The 27,932-nt window shown below is 42.0% G+C and overlaps 1 protein-coding gene across 5 annotated transcripts in view; it reads right to left on the bottom strand.

Moving 5' to 3' along the window:
- The window catches only part of LOC105483138 (protein tyrosine phosphatase receptor type G), a 745,674-nt gene that overhangs the window by 122,583 nt on the left and 595,159 nt on the right, over nucleotides 1–27,932 (bottom strand). For all 5 annotated transcript variants that reach the window (XM_011743815.2, XM_071089050.1, XM_011743832.2 and 2 more), the window contains 2 exons: nucleotides 16,908–17,065; nucleotides 6,018–6,210 (listed from right to left, as the gene is read on the bottom strand). In XM_011743815.2, coding sequence (XP_011742117.2) covers nucleotides 6,018–6,210; nucleotides 16,908–17,065 — 351 coding nt within the window. The remainder of the gene's footprint in view (nucleotides 1–6,017; nucleotides 6,211–16,907; nucleotides 17,066–27,932) is intronic.

Here is a 27,932-nt window from a genome sequence, read left to right as displayed (position 1 = left end):
AAGTTATTTTTCTCTGTTCACTGTTCCAAAAGTCTTCACAATAGACAGTATTCAGCACTTAATCACTGAACGCTCTCCCATGTGCCCAGGATGTGTTGCAGAATAACTGAAATGACAGCCCATTAAATCCTAAAGTCTGTCCAAGTTATTTACTGACAAAGGGCAGAGTGGCAAATCGGATGTCCCTTGAACAATCCACTGAGCCTAAACATTGTTTCCATTTACTGGAACGAAAGCTTTATTATTTTTTATGGACGACATCCATATAGAAGTCTTTCTTCAGCAACAATACAATATTAAGATGACTTTTCCCCCATTCCTTTCTTAAGGGGCCCTGCCTCTTGTGCTTGGCACTGAAAGGCTGGATTCTGTATTCTCTATTCCAGGATGTCCAATCATCCTGACAAAATGAGTGCATGAACACAGGCCCCCACCACTGGCTGCCTCAAGTTCAAAATCATAGCCAGCGGAACAGGGGAGGAGGGGAGCTATATTCAGTCAATTGAGGCTCTGGTTACCCCTCTGATGTGAAAGGTGACTGGGTGTTAAAGTGAATTGGTAAGTGGGCGGTTACCAAGTTAATGAATCTCTGGTTGGTCCTAGGGTCTTTCAGTGGAATGGAAACACAGATCCAACACATTCACAGTATCTTGAAGACAGAAAATATGTATCTTACAACAAGTCTATGATTAACCAGTTTAGGTTTCTCCAACTCAGTTTAAGCTACTCCCTAAAGTGGGGGTTAGTAAACTACAGTCCCAAGGCCAACTCTGGTCTGCCATCTTTTTTTGTAAATAAAGGTTTACTGCAAGACATTTTCTACACTCATTTACATATCATCTGCAGGTGCCTTCCTGCTATACTGGTAGAATTGAGTACAGTAGGCACTTCCATCCACGGTTTCTGCATGCATGGGTTCAACCAACCACAGATCAAAAATATTTGGAAGGAAAAAAAAAACAATAAAAAACAGCAATATAACAATAAAAAACAGTACAAATAAAAACCAGTAGAGTATAACAACTATTTAAATGGCATTTACATTGCATTAATATTATAAGTACTCTAGAAATATTTTAAAGTATACTGGAGGATGTGTTTAGGTTATATGCAAATATAACACCATTTTATATAAGGGACTTGAGCATCCAAGGATATTGGTGTCCGTAGGGGTCCTGGAACCAATGTCCCACAAATACCCAGGATTCAACAGAGACCATATGGCCCACAAAGCCAAAAACATTTACTATCTGGCTCTTAACCAAAAAAGGTAAATGACTCCTGCCTTATGTAATTAATTTATTTTCCCTTCTTCTGTGACAATAGCCTGATAAATGCATAAAACATCATAGCTTTCCTGGGCATTGAAAGCTTCCAATAATTATCAGATAGAGAATACCAATCAGGTAGGCTTTGCTGCTTTTGAATTACCTGAAGATTACAGAATACCACTCCTTCTCTTTTTAAAACTTTTTTTCACAGAAGAGTAGAGGAAGGAAAAGGACTTGTTCTGTTCTTTGGCTCTTTCCTGCTTACATCTCTAAGGTCAATAATCTAAGTCTTCCAGGCTGTCTGATGATGTGTAGGCCATCTTTTGGCCTATAGTGCCGCTGAGTTACCTGAGTCTTGTTAGGGAAAAAAAAGGAGGAACATTTGGTCATGTGGGCTCTGGTTCCATGACATGTGCATTTAAAAACAAACAAGGAGATCATCAGTCATTAGGGAGATGGAAATCAGAACTATAAAGAGATACAACCTCATATTCACTAGGTTGGTGAAAATAAAAGAGATGCACAATAACAAGTGTTGGTGAGGGCATGGAGAAATTGAAACGCTCATACACTGTTGATGGGAATGTAAACTGATGCCACCACTTTGGAAAATAGTTTGATAGTTCCTCAAAACCGTAAACAGAAAGTTACCATATGACCCAACAATGCTATTCCTAGGTTTACATCTAGAAGACTTGAAAATGTATATTTACACAAAAACTTCGATACGGATGTTCACAAAAGCATTATTCATAACAGCCAACAGGGGGAAGAAACTCAATGTCCATTAATTGATAAATGGATAAACAAAATATGGCACCTCCACATATTATGTGCTATTACTTGGCTGTAACATAGAATTAAATTCTGATACATAACCCCCCAATACAGATGAACCTTGAAAGTACTATGCTAAGTGAAAAAAGTCATATATGATCCATTTACATAAAATGTCCAGAATAGACAAATTCATAGAGACAAAAGGTACGTTAGTGGTTGCCTAGCCCTGGAGGGAGGGAGATACAGAGCAGAAGAAGAGAAGGAGAATGGGAGTGGTTGCTACAGATGGAGTTTCTTTTTGGGGTGATGAAAATGTTCCAGAAATAAATGGTAGAAATGGTTGCATGACTTTGTGACTACAGTAAAAACTACTGATGTGTACACTTTAAAGAATGAATTTCATGGTATGTGAATTAAATCTCAATAAAACTGTTATTTAAAAAAATAGGGACACTATTCAGCAATAACAAAAAAATGACCTACTGATACATGCCAAACATGGATAAATGTTAAAATCATTAACACCAAGTGAAAGACAAAACCAGACCTGAGGTTGCCTGGGGTTGAGGGCAGGAGAAATAATTGACTGCAAATGGGCAGGAAGGAACTTTCTGTGGTGATGAAAATGTTCTAAAACTGGACTGCAGTGATGGCTGTGCAAGTATAAATTTACTAAAATTATCAAATTATACATTTACCATAGCTGTATATTATGGTATGTAAATTATGCCTTTAAAAAATGCTGTAAAAATAGGAAAATTTCCTCAACTGCTGGCAGAAGTGTAAAGTGGTACATACAATCACTTTGGGGAGCCATTTGGCAGTCTCTAACCAAACCTGAAAATATGTGTACTCTAGGATGCTGCCATTTTACTCCTGGGTGTATGCCCAATAGAGATATGTCCACATATTCATTAAAAGGCAGGTTCAAGAATTTTCGTAATCACCCCGACTTGAAAATAATCTACATATTCATGTATACTGAAATGGATAAACATATTCAGGTATAATCACACAATGGGATTTAGCAATACAGAAGAACAAACTACAAGTACAGGCATCAACAGAGAGGACGCTTAAAATCACTGTAGAACAACAGAAGCAGGACACCAAAGAGGACATACTGAATGATTCCATCTTTATGAAATTTATTAAACAGGCAAAGTGAATTTCTGGAAGATGTTACCCTTGGGAACAGAGAGTGATTAGGAAGGGGAATGAGTGGGGAGTCATGAGATCCTAGATGGGAGTTTCTTGATCTGGGTGCTTGTTACTCAGGTGTGCTCAGGTTGTGGAAATTCATCAAGCTGTGCACATGTTACAGGTACTGCACTTTTCTGTATATGTAGCTCTCCAATAATATGTTAAACACACAAATAGGACTGCACCTAGATCCCGCTCTCTCTTTGGCTCTAAAAATATCAGAAAACATTTTAATACTCCCATGTCTTAAAGAGTCAGCAATGAGCACTATGATAATTCAAATAAACCTAGTAGAATGACGAATGAATCTGCCATATTTAAGGACGGTTCTGTCGTTGTGGTCAAATTCAGAGAAGGCCTGTTCAGTGGAAGATTCTGCCCACTTCGACAATTTAACACAATGGAAACCATTATCTTCCCTAGCTTTCTTGGATAATAAAGGCCATGCATTTTCTCTGTACAGCTGATATATCATATGCTCGGCCCATTTTTCAGGAAAGAGCTTATCTGTCACCATCTCAGCAGTTCTGAGCTACCAGATCGTGCACTCACTTGTGATATGAATTCCTCACCCCCACAATCCATGTCCTCTGCATATAACTCTCACAAAATCCCCAGGAGACCTGCTTTTCTCAGTCAAGTTCTCTTGGGAGAAAGCTTTCTAGTTGGGTTATTTTATTTTATTTTTTTAGCTAGGTTAAAAAAAAAATTAGTTCATGTGAGGTTTTCCATGGTAGCCCAACCTAAGTTATTTCACAGGTTTGTGAGCGTCTTAATTCTCCCATTGTTCCCAGAGAATGATGCCCTCGACAATCTATTGTCCCCAAATTACTTGAATCTCAAGCCTTTCTCAGGGAACCTGGTCTGACTCACTTCTCCTCACTAACCTCAAACAAAATCACACAGACAGGAAGGAAATGCTCACATTCTTAAACTCCCTCTCCTCTTCTTTTAGCTCCTTTTCAGAAACATGAGCCTAGAAAATGGGCTCGTTATTATCATGAAAGTGCATGCCACTGCAGTTACCTGTGGAATAGAATCCCACTCCCCCTGTTCCTACAAAGTCCACATGCCAATAAACTGTTCCCTTTTGTGAGGGGTGGGGGCACTCTTGAAAGAAAACCTTTCTACATAACGTACCACACTAACAATAGCCCAGTCTACTTCCAGTGTTGACAAACGACACAAGCTCTCCCTTTATTGCCCAAGCTCATAATTTTGAAGAAGGAGAGCACTGGGTTGGGAAATATCCCTTTTCGCACCAAAACAAAATTCCTTCTTTTTCCTTCCTCCATTCCAAGTAATAGGGCTTTGATCAGCCTTGCTCCCAGCATTTCCGGAGCTCTGTCACACAATTATGTGTTACACCTGAGAGGAGAGGTGTGAGGGTAGAATCAGACATTCTAATTTCCTGGGAGAGAAATTCATATTCATTTCACATGAGTACGTAGAGATGGAAAAGACTGAGATGCCTGAAAATGATAAACTTATGCATATCAGATATGGGGGTTAAACTGTTGAATAAAGGTTAAAAAAATTAGCAAGTGATTTCCAGTAGGGGGTGAGGCTGGCGTGGGAGTTCTTGCCTGGGGTGGATGGTAGTAAGACTGCTATATACTGGGGTGTTGGGAGCAATTCAAAGGTCCTGATGATATGGACAGGAGACAGAGAAATACTGGCCAGAAGAGGGCAGTTCCCCAGCAAAGGTCCCACACTCAAGCCTGGAGACCCTTGGCCCTAAGTGAAAACAGACATTCCTGTCTTCATGACCAAAAGTTGCCTTTTGGCCCACCATACCCTGCTATCCTGTACCCATATAAACCCCAGACCCCAGGCTCCAGAAGCAGACACGGGGAATGAACAGAAGAGAGAAGAACAGCAGAATGGCATGGTAGGGAGAAGAGAAGGGGCATCTGAATGTCAAGGGACAATCAGAGAGGAGATTGGCCACTGAATGGCCAAACTCCATCATCTTCTCACTCAATACCCCTTCTAGCTCCTGATACATCCTGCTGAGAGCCACCTCCACCACTCAATAAAACCCCCACATTCATTCTTCAAGTCCATGTGTGACCTGATTCTTCCTGGACGCTGGACAAGGACCTGGGTACCAAGAGGTCATTGAGCTGGTTAACACTTAAGCTGTCCACAGACAGCAAGGCTGCAAGAGCACGCTGTAACACATGCCCACTTGGGCTTCAGGAGTCACAGACAACAACCCTCGTGCCAGAGCCCCAAGGAACTTGCCCTGGCTCCTGTACCTGCCCGTCTGTGTGTTCCCCCTCCCATAAGGTGTCTAAGAAGCGAATGGTAACCGAACAGATGAGCCACGTTCCTGCTGCAAGTCCTTCAAAGGTGGCGGGGGGCATGTCCTTCAAAGGCGGGGGGAGAGGTCAGGGAACTCTCCCGTTTCACTGATATCTGAGCTCAGAGATAAACTCCTGATCAACAGGGAAACACGTAAAAAGTAAGACACTTTCAAAAAGCTTTCTCTAGACATTGCTATAAGTTTTGAAGCTACCAGGCAGAAATGCAGACAGAATTATCTATTATTGGTCAAAAGGGCAATTTCTATCATACCTATTTAACAGAAGTTATTCCCACACCTGCTCCTATTTTTCAGCTAGACAAGCTCCCTTTAGCAGAGAAACATATGCACTTAACACCAAGTCCCAATTCCTGCCTGGCTTTGAATTCCTTTTAATTTAAAGTAATTTCTGATAAGGAATCTTCCTCTGGGTAAGGCACTTAATCCAAATATACCTTTAGAGGCTTCTGTCCCCAGTGGGTTTTCTAAGAAGTCTGTCACGTCGTGGTTCCAGGCATCACGGACGGCGGACTTGGACACCACCCTGTCATGCAGACGCTGCTGTGGTCGAAAGTTATTTCTCAGATACTCCACCGACTTGACATGGTCTTGCTGCTCCGTGGTGAAGATGGAATAAAAAGCCTCAAGCTGAATGGAGAACCAGAGAGGGGAGGAAAAAACAAAACAAAACAAAACAAAACAAAAACCATCAATTAGAAAAGCGATTTGGTCCAAAGCAGGTGGAGGTGATAAGAGCACGAAACGGTAGGAAGTGCCCGATGCCAGGGTTGCTAAACCCAGCAGGACTTGGGTTGCATGCTGGAAACACTGCCAACAGGCTCATCTGGCTGTGGTTTCTGTCCTGCCAACTAACCAGGAAAACACTTCATTTGAGGGCTGTACCACACTCTGAGTTTGTGCCTCCCATGAGAGAGTCCCAGTCTTTCTGCAGTGCCCTGCTGGAAAGGCCTTCAGCATTCTAGGAAGAAGCATAGGGTCACAGTGATACTGTTATGTCCCGGAGCCAGACTGCCTGGGTATGAATACTAACTTCATCACCTACCCACTCTGTGACCTGAATAAGCTGCTTAACCTGAGCCACCATTTTTCCTCAATAAAATGGTGATAATCATAACAATATTTACCCAAAAGGATTTTTGTCAACATTAAGTGCTGACAAAATATTTAATCCAAGTACAGTGCTTAACCAGTTCCTAGCATATCGTAAGAGCTTCATAAATATTAGGGATTTAATTCTTGGCATCTTCCGACATACTAGTGATCAAGTTTGGCAAAGTCACCAAGTCACTAAATGTGTGACTTGCAAGTCAAACTGCCTAAGTTCAACATTTACCAGATGGGTAATCAGGGACAAACTGTTTAAGTTTTCTGTAACTCAAGTATCCACAACTGTAAAACACATAATAATACTTACCTTATAAAGTTGTTAGAAGTATTAAAATATATGTAAATTGCTTAGTACACAGTTAAGTCCTCAATTAAGGTTAGCTGCTATCATTATTATTAATATTATTAAGAAACATCACTTACAAGACTGCCAATCTAACTTTTATTGAAAGTAAAAGAAAAAAATCAGGGTGCCCAAATCCTATTTCTATTATCAAAAGGGATTCTTTGGGCCAGGTGTGGTGACTGATACCTATAGTTCCAACACTTTGGGAGGCTGAGGTGGAAGATCGCTTGAACCCAGGAGTTCAAGAGTAGCTGGCACAATGAGACCCTGCCTGTACAAAAAATACAAAAATCAGCTGGGCGTGGGGGTGCATGCCTGTAGTCACAGCTTCTTAGGAGGCTGAGGTGAGAGGGTTGCTTGAGGCTGGGAGTTGCAGGCTGCAATGCGCTATGATTGCCCCACTGCACTCCAGCCCGGGTGACAGAGTAACACCCTGTCTCAAAAACAGAAAAAACAAAAAAGGGATTTTTGTGTGTGTGTGTGTGGCCTTCAACATTGTGATCATCAAAAACAGTAATTCTGGCCAGGCCCGGTGGCTCATGCCTGAAATCCCAGCCCTTTGGGAGGCCAAGGTGGATGGATCACTTGAGGTCAGGAGTTCAAGACCAGCCTGGCCAACATGGTGAAACCCTGTCTCTACTAAAAATACAAAAATTGGCCAGGCATAATGGTGCACGCCTGTAATTCCAGCTACTCGGGAGGCTGAGGCACAAGAATTGCTCGAACCTGGGAGGTGGAGGCTGCAGTGAGCCGAGATCGTGCCACTGCACTCCAGCCTGGGTGATGGAATAAGACTCTGTCTCAAAAAAATAATAACATTTTTTTTAAAAAGTAAAAAAGGTAATTCTATTACATATGAGGAATGGAACAGCGACTGAGTGACAGAGACTTGTCCTCAACAGGCCACAAAGTTATTCTTGTCACCGAAAAACAAAAACAAAAACAAAAAACTGTAATTTGAAATATGCAGCCACCAAAAATACTAATAGGAGAAGAAAATAGAATGAAGAGAAAAGCTGAATGAACTGTTTCTGGCCCATCTGGATCCTCCGGTGCCAAATAAGACTGCTTTCTGCAGGAGAAATGGCCCAATGGTGCTAGAAAGATGCTCTCCGTGCACTGAGTGACTGTCTAGGCTTCGGGGAACCAGAAGGCAGTTAACACTAATGTGGAAAATAAAAAAGGGAAATCGCTATCTGGGTTTCGGCAAATTCTAGGTGGTCATCCTGAAGCCTGGAACTAACCCCCACTATTTCTCAAGCAGCCTCAGAGAATGACACAGAAAATGACCTGCTTCCAAATAGTCTGCCCTCTCTTTGCATGAGAAAGCGAAGAATTGAGGTAGTGATATTAGCCATGCAAAAATCATTTAAGTATATGAATTCACCTATCATTCTACCTCCCCTCCAATTCCACAGCTTATGTAAAATGATAGTAAACCACAGAATTTTTTCTGTCTTTTACACAGAACCAGGACGGATTCACGATCAGCCCAAAAGCCAAAGCAGCCTATGACTCTTGTATTACTTCAATTCTCTGTGAGTGACTTTACATTCTCATAAAAACTCATAGTGTCTCTAGGTAGAATCTGCCTGCCTTCCCATTCTTTCTGCTATTCCTTCTTTATTTATAGCAAAGGAAAGGCAAGACATGCCAGAAAAATTAGGAAAAGTGGATTGATTACTTTGTCCAAATGTGAGTCACTCAAATGAAGACAACTGAAGATGCTGAAAAATCACCTCCACCGCGTGACATGAACTCTCTTGATAGGACTACCAAAGTCAGAACTGAATGCATCAAATGTGAGAGCAGGTTTCTGATTTTCTCAGAGAAAATAACTTCTTAAAATTATATGAGAAGTATTAACAAAGACCCTCTGGAGACAGCCCAGAAAAAGACCAATCGAAATGATTAAGAAGATGGAGAATAAATCCTGTGAGGAAAGGTTAAAGGAAGTGGAATTGTTTAGCCTGAAGAAAAGGTAAGGAGTAATTTCATAAAGCCCCTCATATGTGGAAGAAGCTGACCAGCTCTTCTCCGTGTCCAGAGAAGACCAAATAAAAGGAAATTGGCTTAAATTAAAGGCTTAGAGATGTGAGTTTAATAGAGAGAGACATTCCTTAACTTTCAGGATGACTTTTTAGAGAAACGGACTGGGCTGCCATACATCGTGAATTAGACCGGAAATTTTCCGGAAGAGACAGCCATCTGTCCCAAAATAGTTTAATCTCTGAGATGCCAGAAAAGAATGGCCTGGAAAACTGTCTCAGCAATATGACTCTGAAGTTTGTTTATTCTCCAGAATACTTGCTTCTTTCATAGCCAGCATTAAATTCTCCTAAAAAGTTTATTTCTGAAGCCTCAGGAAAGAACAAGTCACATAACTGTAAAAATGAGGCAGGTTCTGAATTTAACACAAAAATGCTTTCACTTAAATTGCTCTTACAGCTTAATGACATGCTATGGTTTAAAAGCATGGCGGCTTCCTTGTTATTAACTTAACTTGCCCCAAGATTTTGAAGAAAGGATGTGATGGTTCTGGGAGTGAACTGATGACCTGAACGATATTATATTGTCAACCGGATCACAGTTGCTCTTGACAGTCATACAAAAGAGGGAAAGGAGCACAAGCTTAGCATACTCATCAAATGTCCTTCCGTGGGTTGGCGGCATTCACTAAAACCCTGTCATTTTTCTAAGTTAAATGAAATTCACCAGTGGCCTGTCTCTTTGGTAACTGGCATGCTTGGCCAATGAGTTAAAAACCTCCAGGAGTCTTGGATTGGTGAGAGGAGTCTACATTTCTCACTTTGGAAAGTGGGCTGTGAGGAAATCTACCGATACATCATTACACGGCAACTTCAGTCTGTCTCTGGACCCCAACCCTTGCCTTGGACCTCCACTTTGTTTGATTCCAAAAGGTGCCATAAGCCCACCATGAGAAAGTGTCCCCTAGAGTTGTGCAACATGGAAGTCATGCTGGAGCCATAGAACAAACCATACAGACAAAGTTGTGTCTTTCTGGGCCTTTGACTGGTCCATATGTTTGGTGCGTAATCTGTTCTACTTTTCTAGATCTGGTTAACAGCGAAACAGTGATCCTTGAAAAATATACATGAGATCACGTCATGCCTCTGTTCAATACTTTTTAACAGCCTCCCATCCTTAATGGTGGGGCCCTTTTAATTCGGCCTATGCCTAATTCTCCAAATTCAAAACCCTTACCCCTGCTACCTGGGTACAAAATCCTGTTTTTAAACCCTACTTGCTAAATGTGTGACCTTGGTCAAATTATTTAATCTTTCTGTGCCTCAGTGTCTTTATTTGTACAATGGAGGTAACAGCACTACCTCCTTCTTGTGGTTTTTGTAACTATTCAATGAGTTGTGATATATAAAGTATTTGGAATAATTCCTGGCACACAGCAGGTACTCGGTAAGTACTATCACTACTGTAATTATTATTTTATGAGGACTGTGGTAACTACAATTGTAGTCTAAGCTTATGACAACTGTAAAATACTATCAACCTTCCCTTCCTTATCCCCCTTGTATTTATCAAACCTACTACATGCCAGATACTTCTTTAAGTACTTTATAGACATTATTTTGGTTTCCAACTTCTTTTTAGCTTAAAGTAACGACATTAGAGTAGCATTACAAGAACACTCTTATATCATGAACACTAGCAGGCAATATTTACTGGGTGCTTATTACACGCAAGGCATTGTGCTGAGACTGGTATGTGCTTTCTCTCACTTAATCCACAGAAATCCCATGAGGCTGCTGGTAATATTATGATTAATAGCAGTATTAGTATTAATGTTACTGACTAGTAAGGAAATTGGGCTTAGAGGCATTGAGTAACTTGCCCAAGATCACCGATATGGTTTGGATCTGTGTCCCCACCTAAATCTCATGTGGAATTGTAATCCTCAGTGCTGGAGGAGGGGCCTGGCGGGAGGTGACTGGATCATGGGAGCGGAATTCCCCCTTGCTGTTCCCATGACAGTGAGTGAGTTCTCACAAGATCTGGTTGTTTAAAAGTGTGTAGTGCCTCCCCTTTCTCTCTGTTCTTCCTTCTCTAGCCATGTAACGCATGCCTGCTTCCCGTCTGCCACAACTGTAAGTTTCCTGAGGCCTTCCCAGTCGTGACTCCTGTACGGCCAATTAAACCTCTTTTCTAATACATTACCCAGTCTCAGGTAGTTCTTTACAGCAATGTGAAAATGGACTAATGCAGGCACAGGAACCAAGAGGTGAAGTGAGGCTTAGCATAGCAGGTCTGTTTGACTCTATTTTGTATGCTCTCAGCTACTTCATGCCACAGGCATAAGAGGCCTTAACATTATCCACTGAAAGAGTCACACTGCAGTGGAGAAATGGATGCAGTTTTAGAAGTCCTGAAACAATTCCCTTTAGCTAACCCCAGGGCCATTCCACACAGGGCACCCTGCATCAGCAACATAAATCTATCTATCTTCACCCTTCTGCACTCTGAATAGAAACTGCCAATGGCCCAACACAGAAAGACCTGGGAGGCATGAACAAGATAGCAGGCCCCAGGAGAAAATCCTGTCCACCTCCCAAAGCCCTCACTTTTCTTGGCTGATCCTGCCACAGCAGGGTAATAAACACACTTGGAATTATCTTGACTTTAATACAACTAATGAAGTCTTTATCATTTAGTAAAAATAAATGAAAGTTTTTATTTCTATAATATTAAATTGACTCTTAAACTTTTGAAGTGAATGTGTAAAACATTTCTTTCTTTTATATCCCTGCTTGGGGATTTGTAATTGCAGTTTAACTGGTGCCATTTCAAGAACAATTTTAACCTTGAATTGCAAATGTGTTGGCTGGAAGTGTATATAAATCATTTCAACTTAGTTTTTATTATAAAAGTATTACAGAGAATAATTAGTTTTTAATCTGTCGGTTCGAATCAAAGGCAAGTTGAAATCTATTCATGCCATTCGTGTGTAGCAAGAGCTCCTGTCCACAAGACTTGGGCAGGGCATCATTGTGGATGAAAGGGAGAAATGAGAGAAAACCAAAAGTAATATAATTATGAGCCATTAAAAGGCTGATATGCACAACAGTTTAAGGGATGGGCATATAATGGCAATTAAACAAAACCAGAATCCATTATTAGCACAGTAAGGAAACCAAGGATACTAACTAGGAACTGGAAAAATCTCACCTAAAGTCATGGAGATTATTTTAGCTTCACCATACATTTGAGGTATGACAGGGCAGGTCCTATTTGTTGTCTCATTATTAAACAAGACAATGATAATGGAATATTAAATTCCCAGTAGCCTGGAGCATCCAAAATTTTACTTACTGAACCACAGCTGCAAACATAAAATCTAAGAACAGCTAGCTAAATGCAGGGCCATGCCCCTCCTGTGGCTACAGTCAGTTTTGCATGAAGGTGATTATAGAAAGGGCTTTATAGAAAGAAAAGGACTTAACCATAATTAACAAAGAAAGCCATCTCTCTTGGATTAATGATGGCATCTTCACCCCATCATTTAAAAACCTCCTTCATTCACATGCACTGCACGTCATGTGTTGAAATAGAAACGTTCTGAATTAAGTGACTCACCAGTTGTCGTGGCCTTGAGATAAACCTTACAGCTGTGACAGCCAGTAGCCATGTGGCTATTCCATTAGAAATATGGCTAGCCCTACATTTGCAGTGATAATATTTTGGATACATATTCTATTAAATAAACTATACTATTAAAATTAATTTCACTTGTTTCTCTTTACATTTTTTAACATGATTACTACAACATTTTAAATGACGTGGTTTTCTTTCTACCAGACAGTCCTGCTTTAGAGGTTTGGTCATCATTTAATACCGCAACAACAACAAAAACGCCTAGTATCTCCCAAGCACTTCCTGTGATGCCAGGTCCTAGTCTAAGCATTTTATACATATTCCATCATTTAATCTTTACTGTGACTCCATGAGGTGGGGATTATTATCATCATGTTACAGATGAGAAAGCTGAGGCACCAAATAGTAGCGTACTTGAGTAATTTGGCCGAAGAACAAAGTCATACATGGAACCCAGGCAGTTCGCCTCCAAAGCACACAGTCTTAACTTCAAAGAGCTGCTCTACTCTTTCTGACAGATACCTTTGGTTAAAAAAGGGTCATGCAATTAAAACTTTTCTGTCTACTCCAGTTTACTGTCAGGAAAAAAAAAAAAAAAATCACACATCTAAAGGTAAACAAAGTAGACACAGTCACACTTATTTATTGCCTTTTTGATAGCACCCACTACAAGCACTTAAGTAAAATTCATACTGGGGAAAATCATAGGCAATGCCTTATTTTAACCAACAAGATGCAAATAGTCCTGGAAAGGAAGGGTTGGGTTAGTTGCCTATGGGCAAAGAACCATCATCTGAGAAGCACTATTCTAGAAGAAAACAAATCCTAGTTAACTGCACCGAAAGCTAATCATCTTCTATGACTGATCATGGACATGTTGCCTGCAGCCATCTCCATGTGTTGTCTGGCTTCTCTGACATCCCACACAAGGGCCGAGAGTGCTGCCATTTTGTTGGGGTGACCCATTTTGTTTGGGTGGCATGATTTCGGCCTGATATTTTCAGAAGATGTTTAGAGGAGCCACGTAAGCCATGCTGACTATGTGGGGAATCCCAAGTCAATGTAAGGTTCGGTTATCAATGCTGTATTTGAATCTAGATTATCACACAAGCCAGAGGTACAAGTGCGCTGGCTGGCAAGGCTGATTTGAATGCCCAACTACAATCACAAAAGGGAACAAAAGAGGAAAGATTCGTGTTTGCCTGCATGTGCTCTGAAAGGCTTCAAAGAAATCCACATCATACAAGTCAACACTTTGTGCTAACCGTTCTATTTTATGGTGAATATCCTCAAATTTTACTCGAGTGCAGGCACCCATGCTGGATGAGAGGGAAGAAAAGAGAGAATACAGAGACTGTAGAGAAGTAGAAGAACAAGGGACTAGGAATGTTTTCTTTCTGTCAGAGGCAGACATGGAATTCCTGACTACTTGGCTTTTCCGAATTGGCTGTTCGCCTTTCTGAAATGAACATTCTGTGCTAACTTCAGAAAGAATGTTGGCAGGGTCAGGGTGGGAAGGTCTGAAGCGATAATACTTGGATGGTGAATGCTTTCTTTTCCAAGGGCTGACACAGCTGTGACCTCCACAAAGCCAGCCAGCAAGGATCCAGTTTGGCCACATGAATATGAGCTGTTTTCCTCCCTTGGGAGAGAGAGAGGGACACATGAAGCAGTGTCTGATAAAAGTAAAGTATTATCTTAAGATGGTTTGTAGCAAAGAACCTGGAAAGCAAATATGATTAATTTCTTTTCTGTTTCCCTGAAACACAATACCTAGAGAGAAGTTATATATTGGAAGGCAAACACAGATCTTACATTATTTCTTCTCTTTGAGTGTATGGGTGGCAGAGAGTGGAATAGTGAGCAGATATTTAAAAAGCACTTTCTCAGAGCCCCAGTTACAAAAATGATCAAAATGCTTCTAAAAGACAAACACTTGGCAAAACATCCAAGCCCCAAACTCTGTCTTTTGTTTCAAATCTGGAGCTGTAATGAAACCCAGCATATGTTAATAGTCTTATTTCTCTCCAGCTAATCAGCGACTCTCTGCCTCTCCTTACATGGAATTCTCCATGAAAAGTAGCCAAATCAGTATTTCTTAACTTCATTATCTCAAACCTTTCTCTCTCTCTCTTTTTTTTTTCTGAGACAGAGTCTCACTCTGTCATCCACACTGGAGCGCAGTGGTGCGATCACAGTTCACTGCAGCCTTGACCTTCTAGACTCAAGTGATCCTCCCACCTCAGCCTCCCAAGCAGCTGGGATCACCAGACATGTGCCACCATGCCTGGATAATTTTTAGTTTTTTTTTTTTTTGGTAGAGATGGGGGTCTTGCCATGTTGCCCAGGCTGGTCTCGAACTGCTGGGCTCAAAGGTTCTTCCTGCTTCACCCTCCCAAAGTGCTGAGATTATAGGCACGAGCCACTGAGCCCAGTTGCAAACCGTTCAATCTTTCAAGACAAAAGTATTTATTAATTGACAAAAAAGGAGCTTGAAAAAAAAGTCCCTTCCGCCAACCCTGCATATATAAATATTTGGGCTGTAACTTTATTATTATTTTTTTAATGAAACAATGTTGGCATCACCATTAGGAAGAAAACTCATTTCTTATTTCATTATCTCCTTAAGGCTGGCAGATCCTGTTCTGAAACCAAATCACCAGTCCTTTCTTTATTGTCAGGGTCAGATTAAAAGGAAAAAATATCTGAAAGTAAAATGATTGCCAAAACAGCAGTGAGGCCAAATAAATTTGTTCAGCCTGGCCTTACACGACCTAACTTGGTTAGGGGAGTAGTGTCTCTACTGCCCTTACCTTCTTCCAGGGAACCTGCCCCATTTACCCACTAAGAGGTAACACTGGATGTTTCAGGATGCTATCTGGCACCTCTGGTGGCTCATTCAAAGATGGACATGTGACCTAAGGCCAGCCAAGTAGTTGGTTGGTCAATGTCTATTCAGACCCACCTACTGGAATACTTGACCTAAGACCCAGAAGGTCAACTGGTACTAGAACAATCAGACTGGTGGAGGTGGTCATTTCTATGAAAGACGTCCTAAGTACCTTTCAATTTTGGACAGTCTTGGTTAATGGCTCAAATCCACTTCCTTACAAATCCTATCCATTTTTCCAGGCTCTATTTTCGGGAATAATGCAGAAGAAATTTGACACTTTTCGTTAATTCAATCCATGCTGAATTTTGTACAACTAACATGTCCCTTCTAAGAATCATCCTCAACCATACATTCAGACCTCATGAGGTGATTTAAAGACCTCTCATTCCCCGGATGGTCCCCCTACCTCTGACATTGCCTCAATCCTATCTCCAATTCATCAGTTCCTACCCACATTTACTGCTCAGCCTAAATCATGCCTTCCCATGAAATGTGCCCAGGCCACACTCAGAAGGAAGCAATACAGTATAGTGATCAGAAACATGGGTTTTGGAATCAGGCAAACCCCGGCTTAGTTTTTGGTTTCATCATTCATTAACCATGAACTTTTGGGCATGTTACCCAATCTCTCCATGCCAATATGTTCTATATGAATACCCATCTCTCTATATTTGTGTTGCCACTGATTAAGTTGACATGTGTAAAGTGCTGAGTAAAGCGCATAGCACACAGAAAGAACTCAATCAATGGTATGTTTTATTTCATTTCTCCATGTCCACAAATCTCTTTCTTTTCTGAACTGTGGGTAGGCTTAGTGGTCAGAGCATGATCTTTGGAATCAGACACCATGGCATGGTTACCAGTTGTGTGACTGTGGGCAAGTAACCTTTTGTGTGGCTTGATCTCCTCTATAAAATGGGGTGTGCACAGCACATTCCTCGTTAAGACTGCAGAATGGGGGTACCAATAGCATCTACCTCATGAGTGTGCTGTTCATGAAGATGAAATGGGTCAACATTTATAAAGAGCTTAGAAGAGTTTCTGGCACAAAAGGTCATCATCATCAAGGATAGCTATTATTACCTCCTCAAGATTGAATACTTAAACAATACTCAGATTTCCTGCCTGCAATTCTCTTTAGTGAGCTAATTTCATTTGTGGCTAAGAAACCACGTTCCATAGCTTGCAGTTCTTGGGTTCAGAAACATGTTTGTGGGAAAGACTGCAGGAATCAATGACGTGCACAAGATCAAGAACAAATTCGTTACTGGTATACTCTAGCCATGCTGGACTGTTAAGTCAATACAAAACAAGTAAACACAGAAGCCCCACTTGAGGCAGAATATCTACCTGATGGTAAGAGATGGGGACGGGTCTCCGGAAGACTATCCACTCCACTATTTCGCTACACGGTGGTGTGGTCAAGGAACCTGTGTACCGATAATAGCTGCCCAGGGATGCAGGCAGGAGGTCCCGGAGGATGAAAGGATCCAGAAAGGTCTCCTTCTCTGTTAGGGGAAAAGGGAAAAGAAAAGCACAATGGTAAGTCATGCCATTCCGCGCCGCAGACAGTCAACACCCTCGGCATGCTGGTGCCACATCACAAGCCTTATGTTTGTTTATATCCTGAGAAGCACTAGCATTTGGTGGTGGGAGAGCCTCAGTAAACAAAGCAGCATTTCCCAGGGTGTGTTCTGAGGACACCAGCACCACAGTATATTTCAGTAAAAAACAGGTTCCATGATGAACATGGTTGGGCCACATTAAAGTCCCTCCCCCTTCCCCAGGAAATAGACAAAACACTCTAGCATACTAAAATCTCTGAGAAGTCTTGCAGAAAAGAAATGGGCTTGACTTTGTTTAACCCACCCCTTCCCAACCTTGTTTCATCATAGAACTCTTCTCCAATTATCTATGAAAAGAGAGATAATCAGTGCAACAAACTTTGGGACACATAGAGAGACTCATTATGAAAAGAAAACTGTAGCCACCAGTAATGTGCAATTCCAAAGCTGGCTACATTTCATTATGGTTTCACCCAAGTCGTCTCCAAATCAAAGTGAAGTCTAACCAAGGCACAACTAGAAACTTAAAAAGAATGGCCCCAGGAACCAGCATTCTTTTTACAAACATGGAGGTGTCTTCCCTTAAACAGATGAAATGACATTTAAGTTCAGATCCAACAATGAAAATATGATTAATCTATGAGGAAAGCAAGGCATGTAATGGGTTAGTGTCTGCTCAAGGTCACATAGCTCCTAAGAAGCAAAGCCAGGATGTGAATCCAGATGTCTTGACACCGGAGACACCACACACCTCTGACTCAGCGGAAGAAGCCACTGAGGTTAGCTATGTGAAAATGCAAGGGTGGGGGCAAACAAGGTGAAGAAACCATTGTAAGCAGTAGAAACAGCATGAGCAAAGGCTCCGGGACAGGAAGGAACAGTGTCGCAGAGAAGATGAGGAAAATGTCTTGTAATTCTCCCAAGCACACCCAGGAAACTATCTAGCTTCTTTCATGAGTCAGAGAAGGTTCTAGTCTCTACATCCATCTCCAGACATCTAGTCTTGAATTTACATCTGGGATTCTCTCCTCTTCCCTGTTAGAGATGCAATAAGACTACTGGAGTTCTGCTCATGAGGTCCCTTAGCTCCTTCATGGCTTCCACCATGGGCCCTGGGAACGGGGTTCCAGGTGACCTCATAGACACACCTGTGCCTACAGGAATATTATTCCCAAGCCTCGTACCTCCCCCCTCCTTCCTTCCTCTTCTCATTTTTATGCAGAACAACTAGTGCAGGCTTTTGGGCAACTGTGCATCCCCAGACGCGAGAAGTCTGTGTAACTAGGGCATAATGCAAAAACCCAGCAGAAATCAACTATATTATAATTAAAATTGCAATTTCCTTTTGGAAAAGATTAGTTGAAGAAGACTTAACATTGATTTAGCTTCGCCTATATGCCAGGCACTATTCTGAGTATTTACATGTTGCAAACACTTAAACAGCACTTACTATATGCAACAGGCCCTGTTCTAACAGCTTTATAAGGATACATTTATTTAATGCTTAAAATAACTCCAAGAAGTTAGTCCTATTATCATCCCCAGTTTGCAGAGGCGGGATGCAGAAACAGGTAGCTGGGTTTAGAATCCAGGATTTTATTACTCACATCACTATGCTCTCTTAGTTCACAACTCTATGAAGTATGTGCTTTCTAATACTCGTTTTACAGGTGTGGAAATCAAGGCACAGAGAGGTTAAATAACCAAGCCCAAGCACTAGTGAACAGCGAAGTAACAGCAGTTATTCATGAGGCTCAGAAACCTTGGCTGATTCTCAGAGAGGTGTTCAATTCGTCTTTTTCTAAAAGAAAAATTTAGTATTAACCAATAAATGCAAAACTCTTCAAATCATAGGGTTCTATAATCAAAATTACAAAAACAATTTCTGTCGTACAAAAGGCTAGAAATAACGGAATTGCCCCTCCGCCCACTGGCAAATCTGGGCTTTAATTTAAACCTGGTTACCAGCAGCCTAATGACAGGGGAAATCTCTGCAAGCATGCTTGGCGAGGACTGGTTTGGCCAGGAGGAGAAAATATTTTGGCCTTTGCTTGCTGCCTCTGAGCTTCCTGGGCTGTGTAAACAGTCAACACAAAGCCCCAAGTGATAGAAGGGTGGGTAGGGCTTGGCACCACCAACTGCAAAACTGCCACCTTCATGTCTCCCTCATGTTGTAGGTGAACCTGGGGTCACACCACAGCACACTAACCTGCCTTAGGATCAAGGAATCCAGGCCGAATGGCTAGAGAATCAGAAGAGTTTTCCCCTCGGGGCCCAATCCAACATTAGGGTTGCAGTTAAGCATGTGGAATGCTGATAGGAAGTGACAAGACAACCCTGGCAAACCCCCGGCAGCCAAGTCCCCATCTAAACACACTCTAGGGAGAGGCCACGGCTTTAAAGAGCATCAAAAGATAAAGCAAAAGCACCTGCCACACCAACAGGAGGAGATTAGATTTCAAAGGGGGAACACTGGACAGGGCCGGGCTCTTGTGTAAGTTCTCCAATGGGCTGATGGATTGAGCAGGCATGATGGAAAGTGCGTGTGACCCCTGCTGCAAACTCCAAAGGGCCTCTCTGTTCTTGACCAACACCAGGGCTTCAGAGGCAAGTTCTGGCTTTCGTTGATCAGCACGTGCAGTCAGATCGGTGGCGAGGTGGGTAGACTTGGTACAAGGGACCGGGAGGAGGGCCTGGCTTCACTGCTTATTCATTCCACCACTATTGCTGCCATTGAATCTTAGGACTGTGTGATCTGGAAGGGACTTGGACAGTTCAGCGGCTTAGTTCAGTGGCTTTGGAGGCCAAAGAATGGTCTCTTCAAACAAAATCTTACCCAAGAGCCCAGCAACTCAAATAGTTAAGTCAGCCCTGGTGGCTGAAGCTGAGTAGGGGACCCAGGGACACTTGGAAAACCATCTATTTAGTCCAATTCTTTGACTTTAGGGCTGGGTAAATAGAAGACCAGGGTGAAGTAACAGACACAAGGTCAAAAACGTGAAGAATACAGAGACTCACACGGGATTCTTTATTCAGGGAATCTGAAACAGTATTGCCTGGAGAGCAGGAAACACCACTCAGTGCTGAAAACTGAGATCTAACCACTGCCTGCATCAGCACCCCCAGCACTTGTGCATTTCTTCAAGGGTGGCTGAGGAGAGCAGATTTTCAGCCTGCCCAGGTTCAAATCCCAACTCCGCTGTCAGCTGTGTGAGCTCAGGCAAGTTATGAAACCTTCTTAGGCTATAGTAGTGAAGATTATAAATAAGTCAATACAAGAAAGCGGTTCAGAAAGAGCTCGGAACACAGTAAACATTGCATACGTGATACATATTATTCTTACTCTAATTGTTATTTACTTTTACTATTATTAGTCCTCTAAGCTACCAATGTTTTATCATTTACTTTCTTTAATGCTTTGTGCATATCTATTTTTTTTTTAAACTGGATTACTGCTTGTGCCCTTAAAGGCATACCATGTTAGATACATTGTCCATCAGCATGAGCAGTCTAGCATGGGCTTTGAATTAACTGACATTTGATGGCTGTGTGACCTCAGGCAAAGGCCTTAACCTCTCTGAGCTACTTCCATCATCTGTAAAATGGGAATAATGAGAATATTTACTCTCAGGGTTGCTGTGACAATTAAGCAAGTTAACAGACAAAAGGGGCTTGGCATAGCTCCTGGCGCACTGTAAGCCCAGATTTAACAAGGCAGGCATGTGGCTGAGCACAAGCCCAGCAGAGGTACAGGCTGGCTCATTTTGAGTTTTAAGCTAGGAATGAGCAACAGTTTTCAGTAAAGTACTAAAGAGTAAATATTTTAGGTTTTGCAGGCCAAGAGGTGAATTTGAAGATGTTATGTAGGTACTTAAATAATAAGCAAACTTTCACAACCTTATTAACTGTATTTGAAATGCGATTAATAACTGAGAACAATTTTCAAAATATTTGTCTACCTAATGAGAATAATACGATTCCTTTTTAGGGGAATAACATTTCACTTAAGTAGGGATTGAATGTAAAAACCATTCTTAGCTCAGGGCCATACAAAAATAGAGAGTAGAATGGATTTCGCCTTCGGTCGTATTCTGCCTGCCCCTATTTTAACACAAGCGTTGGGGGTGGGAAAAGATTCCCAAATATCAGAAAGTCATCTTGATACCCATAGCCTGACTTGTGGGGTGGGGGGGAATTATGCTATATGTTCAGGTGCCCCCATTACTAAATGACAATGCATTACAGAATTAACACGAACAATACATTACAGAATTCACTCTTTTCTCCCCATCTCAGTTCAAGTTGAACATCAGTTTGCAGCCATCTTTCTGAAAATTTCATTGCCTGCTCAGTCCCACAGACAGTGCTCTACTGATAAATGGGGTGCTCGCAATGCTTAAGTACAAATTAGAATTAATTTTAGAAATGGTAGCTCTATATTTCTGGTACTGTCCACCGATGCCAGCTTAAGCCATAGGGGCTCAACTGCCCAGACTCAAGACGTGGTTCCTGAGTATAGCCACTGGGAAGAAGAAATAAAGCACTTTTCAGCTGAAAACGTAAACTCTTCTGTTTATGAAATCTCTTTTTTAATTTGTATAAATTAGAGACAGATTCTCACTCTGTTGACTAGGCTGTGGTGGTACTGCAGCCTTGAACTCCTGGGCTCAAGCAGTCCTCCCCTCTCAGCTTCCTGAGTAGCTAGGACTTGTACCACCATGCCTGCCTAATTAAAAAACAAAAACAAAAACAAAAAACTAGTAGACATGAGGTTCTTGGGCTGTGTTGCCCAAGCTGGTCTCAAACCTCTGGCCTCAAGCAATCCTCCTGCCGCAGCCTCCCAAAGTGCTGAAATTACAGCTGTGAGCCCATATGCCTGGCTAATAAAATCTTAATACATGTAGATATCATAAAATGGGGAGAAGTGCTAGAGCTAGGTCCCCTGGATATGAATCCTAACCAGTCTACTTAAAGGTTTGACTTGAGAAGAGTTATTTAACCTTTGTGTAACTGTTTCCTCATCTGTAAAATGGGATAATAACACTGACATTATAAGGAGGTTCTCAGTATGAATCAAATGAGTTAACATCAGGTGAGGGCTTAGGAGAGCGCTCGACACAGTAAGCATGCGTAAGTGCTTGTTAAATAAGTCTTGCTATAAAAGGGCAATGTGATTCTATGCCCATCCTGATCAGTGCATTCTGCCTCCAACTTTTATCATAATTAGTCTTTGAATTCAAAACATTCCTGTCCCAGCCACTTACTAGTTGAGAAAAATATTTGAAAAACTATTTATACCACCATTCATTCCATTATACCCTAATAGGCAGGTACTGTGCATTACTAGATAAAAGAATTGAAAAGAAATGAATCTTGTATTCCACTTTCAAGGATCCCGGGTGCTATATGCAGACAATATTATATTTTAATAATTAATTGTTCATCCAAGAAAAAGATGAGGAACAGGGATGCTAAATTCAAAGTTATTCAAATTGCAAAAATGAATAATGTATGACTTTTATATTAAATACACACTGTATTAAGTAGTCTACATTTCACCCAACCCTTTCTTTCATTTTTAAGTATTTTGAATGACAATATGAATAATCAGTTAGGGGAGGTTTATTTGGAAAAAGAAATAACCTTATTTGAATGCAAAAGGTTTATAGCTGAAGATGATTAAATTTTTCTTATCAATTAGGAAATTCTGTATGAGGGCTTTAAAGTCATGGTCAACCATTAAGCCCAGTGCGGCCCAGTTATCCTTGCAGTTTCCTTTCAACGTTAAATTATATCTGGCTGATTCTGTTCAATTTCTTATTTCTGATAGCAGTGCCAGGAGGCAATTTTTAATTAAAGAAAATTTGAAAGATTCAAACATGTATAATTGGATTAAAAATGTGATCATTAAAACATTAGATGATAATCAGCTGATTGATTGCATTTCTTGGTGTGTTAATAGCCTAATAGTTTCAATGCTTTGGTTATATAGGAAAAAAAGAAAGCTCTTTATAAAATATGATGAACAATTAATGTATAAAAGAGACCTGTGCAGTCATTGGGAACTGTGGAAATGCACTGAACACCCACTCACACACACCCCAATAAACAATGTATTACACTGGAAGATTGGAAGGTATTTGGACAGGATGTGGTAGCTTCTAGGGGAAGAAAACCTGAAGCATTCCCTAAACAAAGGACCAATTAATTTTAGGAAAGTGTATGAAAGCCCAAGCTTCTGTTTTTAGCCCAATGATTATTTGGTTTCTTCAGGGTTCCCACAACATTTTTTCTTTTTTAGAGGAAAAGCAATTAACTTTTCCTTAAATGCCTAAGATCACTGGGGCAGTGCTAGCCTCTGCTTGGTGTTATGTAAGGAGGGAAGGAAGGAGTGGATAGTGGAAAGAACTGGGCATTAAGTCATTAGAAATCAAAGATGATTTATGACAGTGCCACTCAAACTTCAATGTGCATGCAAATCATCTGCGAAGCTTGTTAAAATGCAGATTCTGATCCAGTAGATCTGGGGTGAGAGCTGATATTCTATATTTTTAATAAAACAGATGCTGCTGGTCTCAGGACCACACCTGACTAGCCACTTTCTACAAGGACTGTATCAAAGGGTTCCTACATCCTGTGCAGCCTTGTTCACTTCTACTTTCTGATTTTTAGGTATAGCCACACTGGCCTCCTTGCTGTCCCATGAGCGCACTGCTCCAGGGCCTTTGCACAGGCTTTTCACTCTGTCCAGAACAGTTCTTCATTACTCCATTCATGGCTGGTTTTGGACCAAATATTCTGCAGCTGTTAGCAACTTCGTCATATTTGAATCACCATTTCTAAATGAGGTCTACCCTGACCTCTGTTTCGCAGATAGCAATTTCAAGGGCAGGATCACTGAGAAGGAAACATTTGATTGAAAGCCTGAAGGCAGTGAGGAAGTGAGCGACGTGGCTACATGGGGAGAAGAACACTCCGGGAAGGGAGAAAAGTCAGTGCAGAGGGACTCCGCCTGGTTTATAAAGAAATGGTTGGAGTGAAGTAAGCAGGAGGGAAAACAGAAGGAAAAGATCAACAGTCCAAAACTTCCCAGGTTTGAGGGGGAAACAATCAGCTGTTGGGTAAGTACAATTGATAATTACATTCAAAATTGAGAAGAGGTGACACAACTGAGTAAAACACTAGACATGGAATCAGCAGCTCTGGGTTAAGTCTAGACCGGCCATGAATGTAGTGTGTAACCTGGGAGGAGTCTTAGGTGTGACAGGAGGGCCTGCCAAACACAGGGGGTGAGAAACGGCAAGTTGGGAGGAAATAAAGAGGCTGAGGGTGAGAATCCAGAAGGCATCAGGGAGGTGAGAAGGTATTAGATTAGAACAAAGACGGCCGGGCGCAGTGGCTCATGCCTGTATTCCCAGTACTTTGGGGGAGACGGAGGTGGGTGGGTCAGCTGAGGTCAGGAGTTTGAGACCACCCTGGCCAACATGGCAAACTCCATCTAAAGATACAAAAATTAGCCAGGTATGGTGGCGTGCTCCTGTAGTCCCAGCTAGTCGGGAGGCTGGGGCAGGAAAATCGCTTGAACTGGGAAGGCGGAGGTTGCAGTGAGCCAAGATTGCACCATTGCACTCCAGCTTGGGCGACAGAGTGAGACTCTGCCTCCAAAAAAAAAAAAAAAAAAAAGATGATAGCAGAGGCCTCCCTAGGGGGAGACAAGAGGGAGTTAATTTTATGATCCAAATACAAGCAAAAATACTTGCTCTCTATAGCGGGGTGTTGATGATCAAAGCATGTCATCGTTCTGTCATCAATAAGGAGGATGAAATGGGAATGACAGCGTGGGAATGGGGCTGTCCTGTTTGCAAAGTAGGGCCATCTGCAAGGCTTCACAGTAAATGATTTTAAGGAACAGGCACAAGACTGAAGTTATGATTGGGTGATGGGGAAATCGAGGTCTCAAAGACACTAGTTTTTCATCTTATACATGAGAGGAAAACAAGGTTTACAAGGAAAGAGGCTGGACCACAGCCGCACCATGTGTGACATGGGAAGGGTATCTGGATCTCTCTATGCCCATCTTTCTACCACCCTCATTCTGGATCCCTGGGCTCTGGGGTCCTCATCTGCAGGATCAGGTGAGGAAATCTCACTGAAGACTAGGCAACTCTTTTAGCTTTTTATTTTATTTTTTGTGGAGACGGAGTCTTGCTCTGTCCCCCAGGCTGGAGCACAGTGGCGTGACCTCAGCTCACTGCCACCTCCACCTTCTGAGTTCAAGTGATTGTGTGCCTCAGCCTCCTGAGTAGCTGGGACTACAGGCGAGCCACCACGCCTGGCTAATTTTTTGTATTTTTAGCAGAGACAGGGTTTCACCATGTTGCCCAGGCTGGTCTCAAACTCCTGAGTCAGCTCAGGCAATCTGTCTGCCTCGGCCTCCCAAAGTGCTAGGATTACAGGCGTGGGTCCCCACACCCAGCCTCTTTTAGTTTTTTAAACGTAAAACTAATCCTGACACTGCCCAGCTTAAACTTTTCCAGTGGCTTCTTGCTTCATTTAGAATAAAATCCAAACTCCTCATGGTGGCCATGGGGCCCCACATGACCTGTCTACCTCTGCAGCCTGTATTTTCCTCTCTCTCCCTTGCTGACCACCTACCTGCCTCCTCACCTTGCTGTTCCCTCTGCCTGGAATGCTTCGCCTCCCACCACCCTCCATAGAGATGATTCCTTTTCATCCTTCATGTCTGGGCTCAGATGCCACTGCCTGAGCCCCCTATCTCAGTATGTTTTCTCTGTTATTTATTTATTTATTTTATTTATTTTTGAGACGGAGTCTCGTTCTGTCACCCAGGCTGGAGTGCAATGGCACGATCTCGGCTCACTGCAACCTCTGCCTCCCGGGTTGAGGCAATTCTCCTGCCTCAGCCTCCCGAGTAGCTGGGACTACAGGCGTGCGCCACCACGCCTGGCTAATTTTTTTGTGTTTTTAGTAGAGATGGGGTTTCACCATGTTAGTCAGGCTGGTCTTGAACTCCTGACCGCAGGCAATCTGCCCGCCTCAGCCTCCCAAAGTGTTAGGATTACAGGTATGAGCTACGACGCCTGGCCTGCTATTAACTTTCTGCATCACACCTTCATTTCCTTTCCAGCATTCCTTTGTTTACTGTCTCCTGCAACAGCTTGATTATTCCACAAGAGCAAAGACCTTGCCTGTACATATATCCAACAGCTAAAACACTTCCCCAGAACACAGTAGGTGTCTAATAATTATGTGAAAAGAGAATGAAGAAACAAACAAGCAAGCACAGTAGCAGTTGATATATTTTAAATAACCAATCGTAAGATGCATCATTATTCCAATACCACTAGTAAAGGTTACATGTTGCTAATTAAACAATGATTTGATATGAACTCAAAGATGCATCTCAATTTTAGAGTTGTTAAAATATGAAGACATGAGAGTCGCAGAACTGATTGACTAAGATACTGACATTATTCAGTAGGACTCACAACAAAGGGCCCCGTCAACTTTCTGAGTCTAGTAGAAGCCAGGTCCAGAGCTTGTTGCTTTATGTGACCACAGTAAAGGTGCTCATAGGGCCAGGTAGCAGCAGCACTGACTCTCATCTGTTTACATTAACTGGGTTCTCTAGCCTCAGTTTACCCTTCACTGACCTGCAACCCAAGACTCCATTCCACACTGTGGAATTTGCCTCAGTTTGCCTCCTTTTCCCAGTTCACACTTATGGTTCAGAAACTGGGTGCCAGGCCCTGGTGTGGCCTTTCTCTAAGTGAAGCTTCATAACCCTGTGAAGTAGGAATCAATATCCTAGTGAGGGCTGAGAACTTACCCAAGGTCACAGGTTGTTAAGACCTGGGTCTCAATCTGTGTGATTGGCTAACATGGTCTCTTTGACAGGTTGTAGGCTCTGTTACAGCAAGATCATGCCTCCTGGCTTTATCCCCAGCACCCAATGCAGCACTTTATAAAGTAGGTCCTTTATACATGGCGAAAAGAAATTGACCAAACTAAGTCACGACGTATCTCCAAGTCAAAAGTGGGCAAACTACAGTACACGGGCCAAATCTGGCCTAGTGTCTACTTTTGTAAATGAAGTTCTGTTGGTACATAGTGTGCTCATTTGCTTATGCATTGTCTACGGCTGCTTTCAGGCTACCACTGCAGAGCTGAGTAGTTACAACAGAGAATATATGGCTGACGAAGCTTAAAATACTTGCTATCAGTCCCCTTACAGAGAAATTTTGCCAACCCCTGCACTCCTATATGAGGGCAGGGTATTTTTTTAAAAAAGCAACAGGCAATACATGTGAGCATGAACAGGGTCAACTCCATGCAGTGGTGGAGGTGTGGAATTTACTTTTGCCTGTGAAACTCTCCATCAGCAGGCAGAGGATTAAATGCATGCCTCATGGCCTTCCCTACAGGCACAGTCCAGAGAAAATCCCAGGGGCCTATACTATGGCATGAATAATTAGTGCTGTGGGGTCTGAACCAGGTGGCCTGGGAGGGAGAGAGCCCACCTTATTAATCAGATCCCTATCTTCAAGCACCCGGAGAAGAGCAATCCAAGGTCATGAAACAGCCACCTCACTGGGTTCAAAGACATCTAGCCTCCTCCAACTTTATTAGAGGTTTCAGTTGACCAAGGGCAGCATTTTGATTTACGGGTTGATGTTTAAATAAAATGTATGTTGACCTTAATATTTCCAAAGAGAAAGCACATAAAGATTGCAGTCTTGTCAACAATTAAGGAAATGAACATGACATTTAAATTATATAGAGTCATATG

The sequence above is a fragment of the Macaca nemestrina genome, chromosome 2 (genome assembly GCF_043159975.1).
Source record: "Macaca nemestrina isolate mMacNem1 chromosome 2, mMacNem.hap1, whole genome shotgun sequence".
In the NCBI taxonomy this organism is placed as follows: Eukaryota; Metazoa; Chordata; class Mammalia; order Primates; family Cercopithecidae; genus Macaca; species Macaca nemestrina.
The sequence above is the reverse complement of the archived record's forward strand: the minus strand, read 5'-3'. Positions and strand labels throughout refer to the sequence as shown.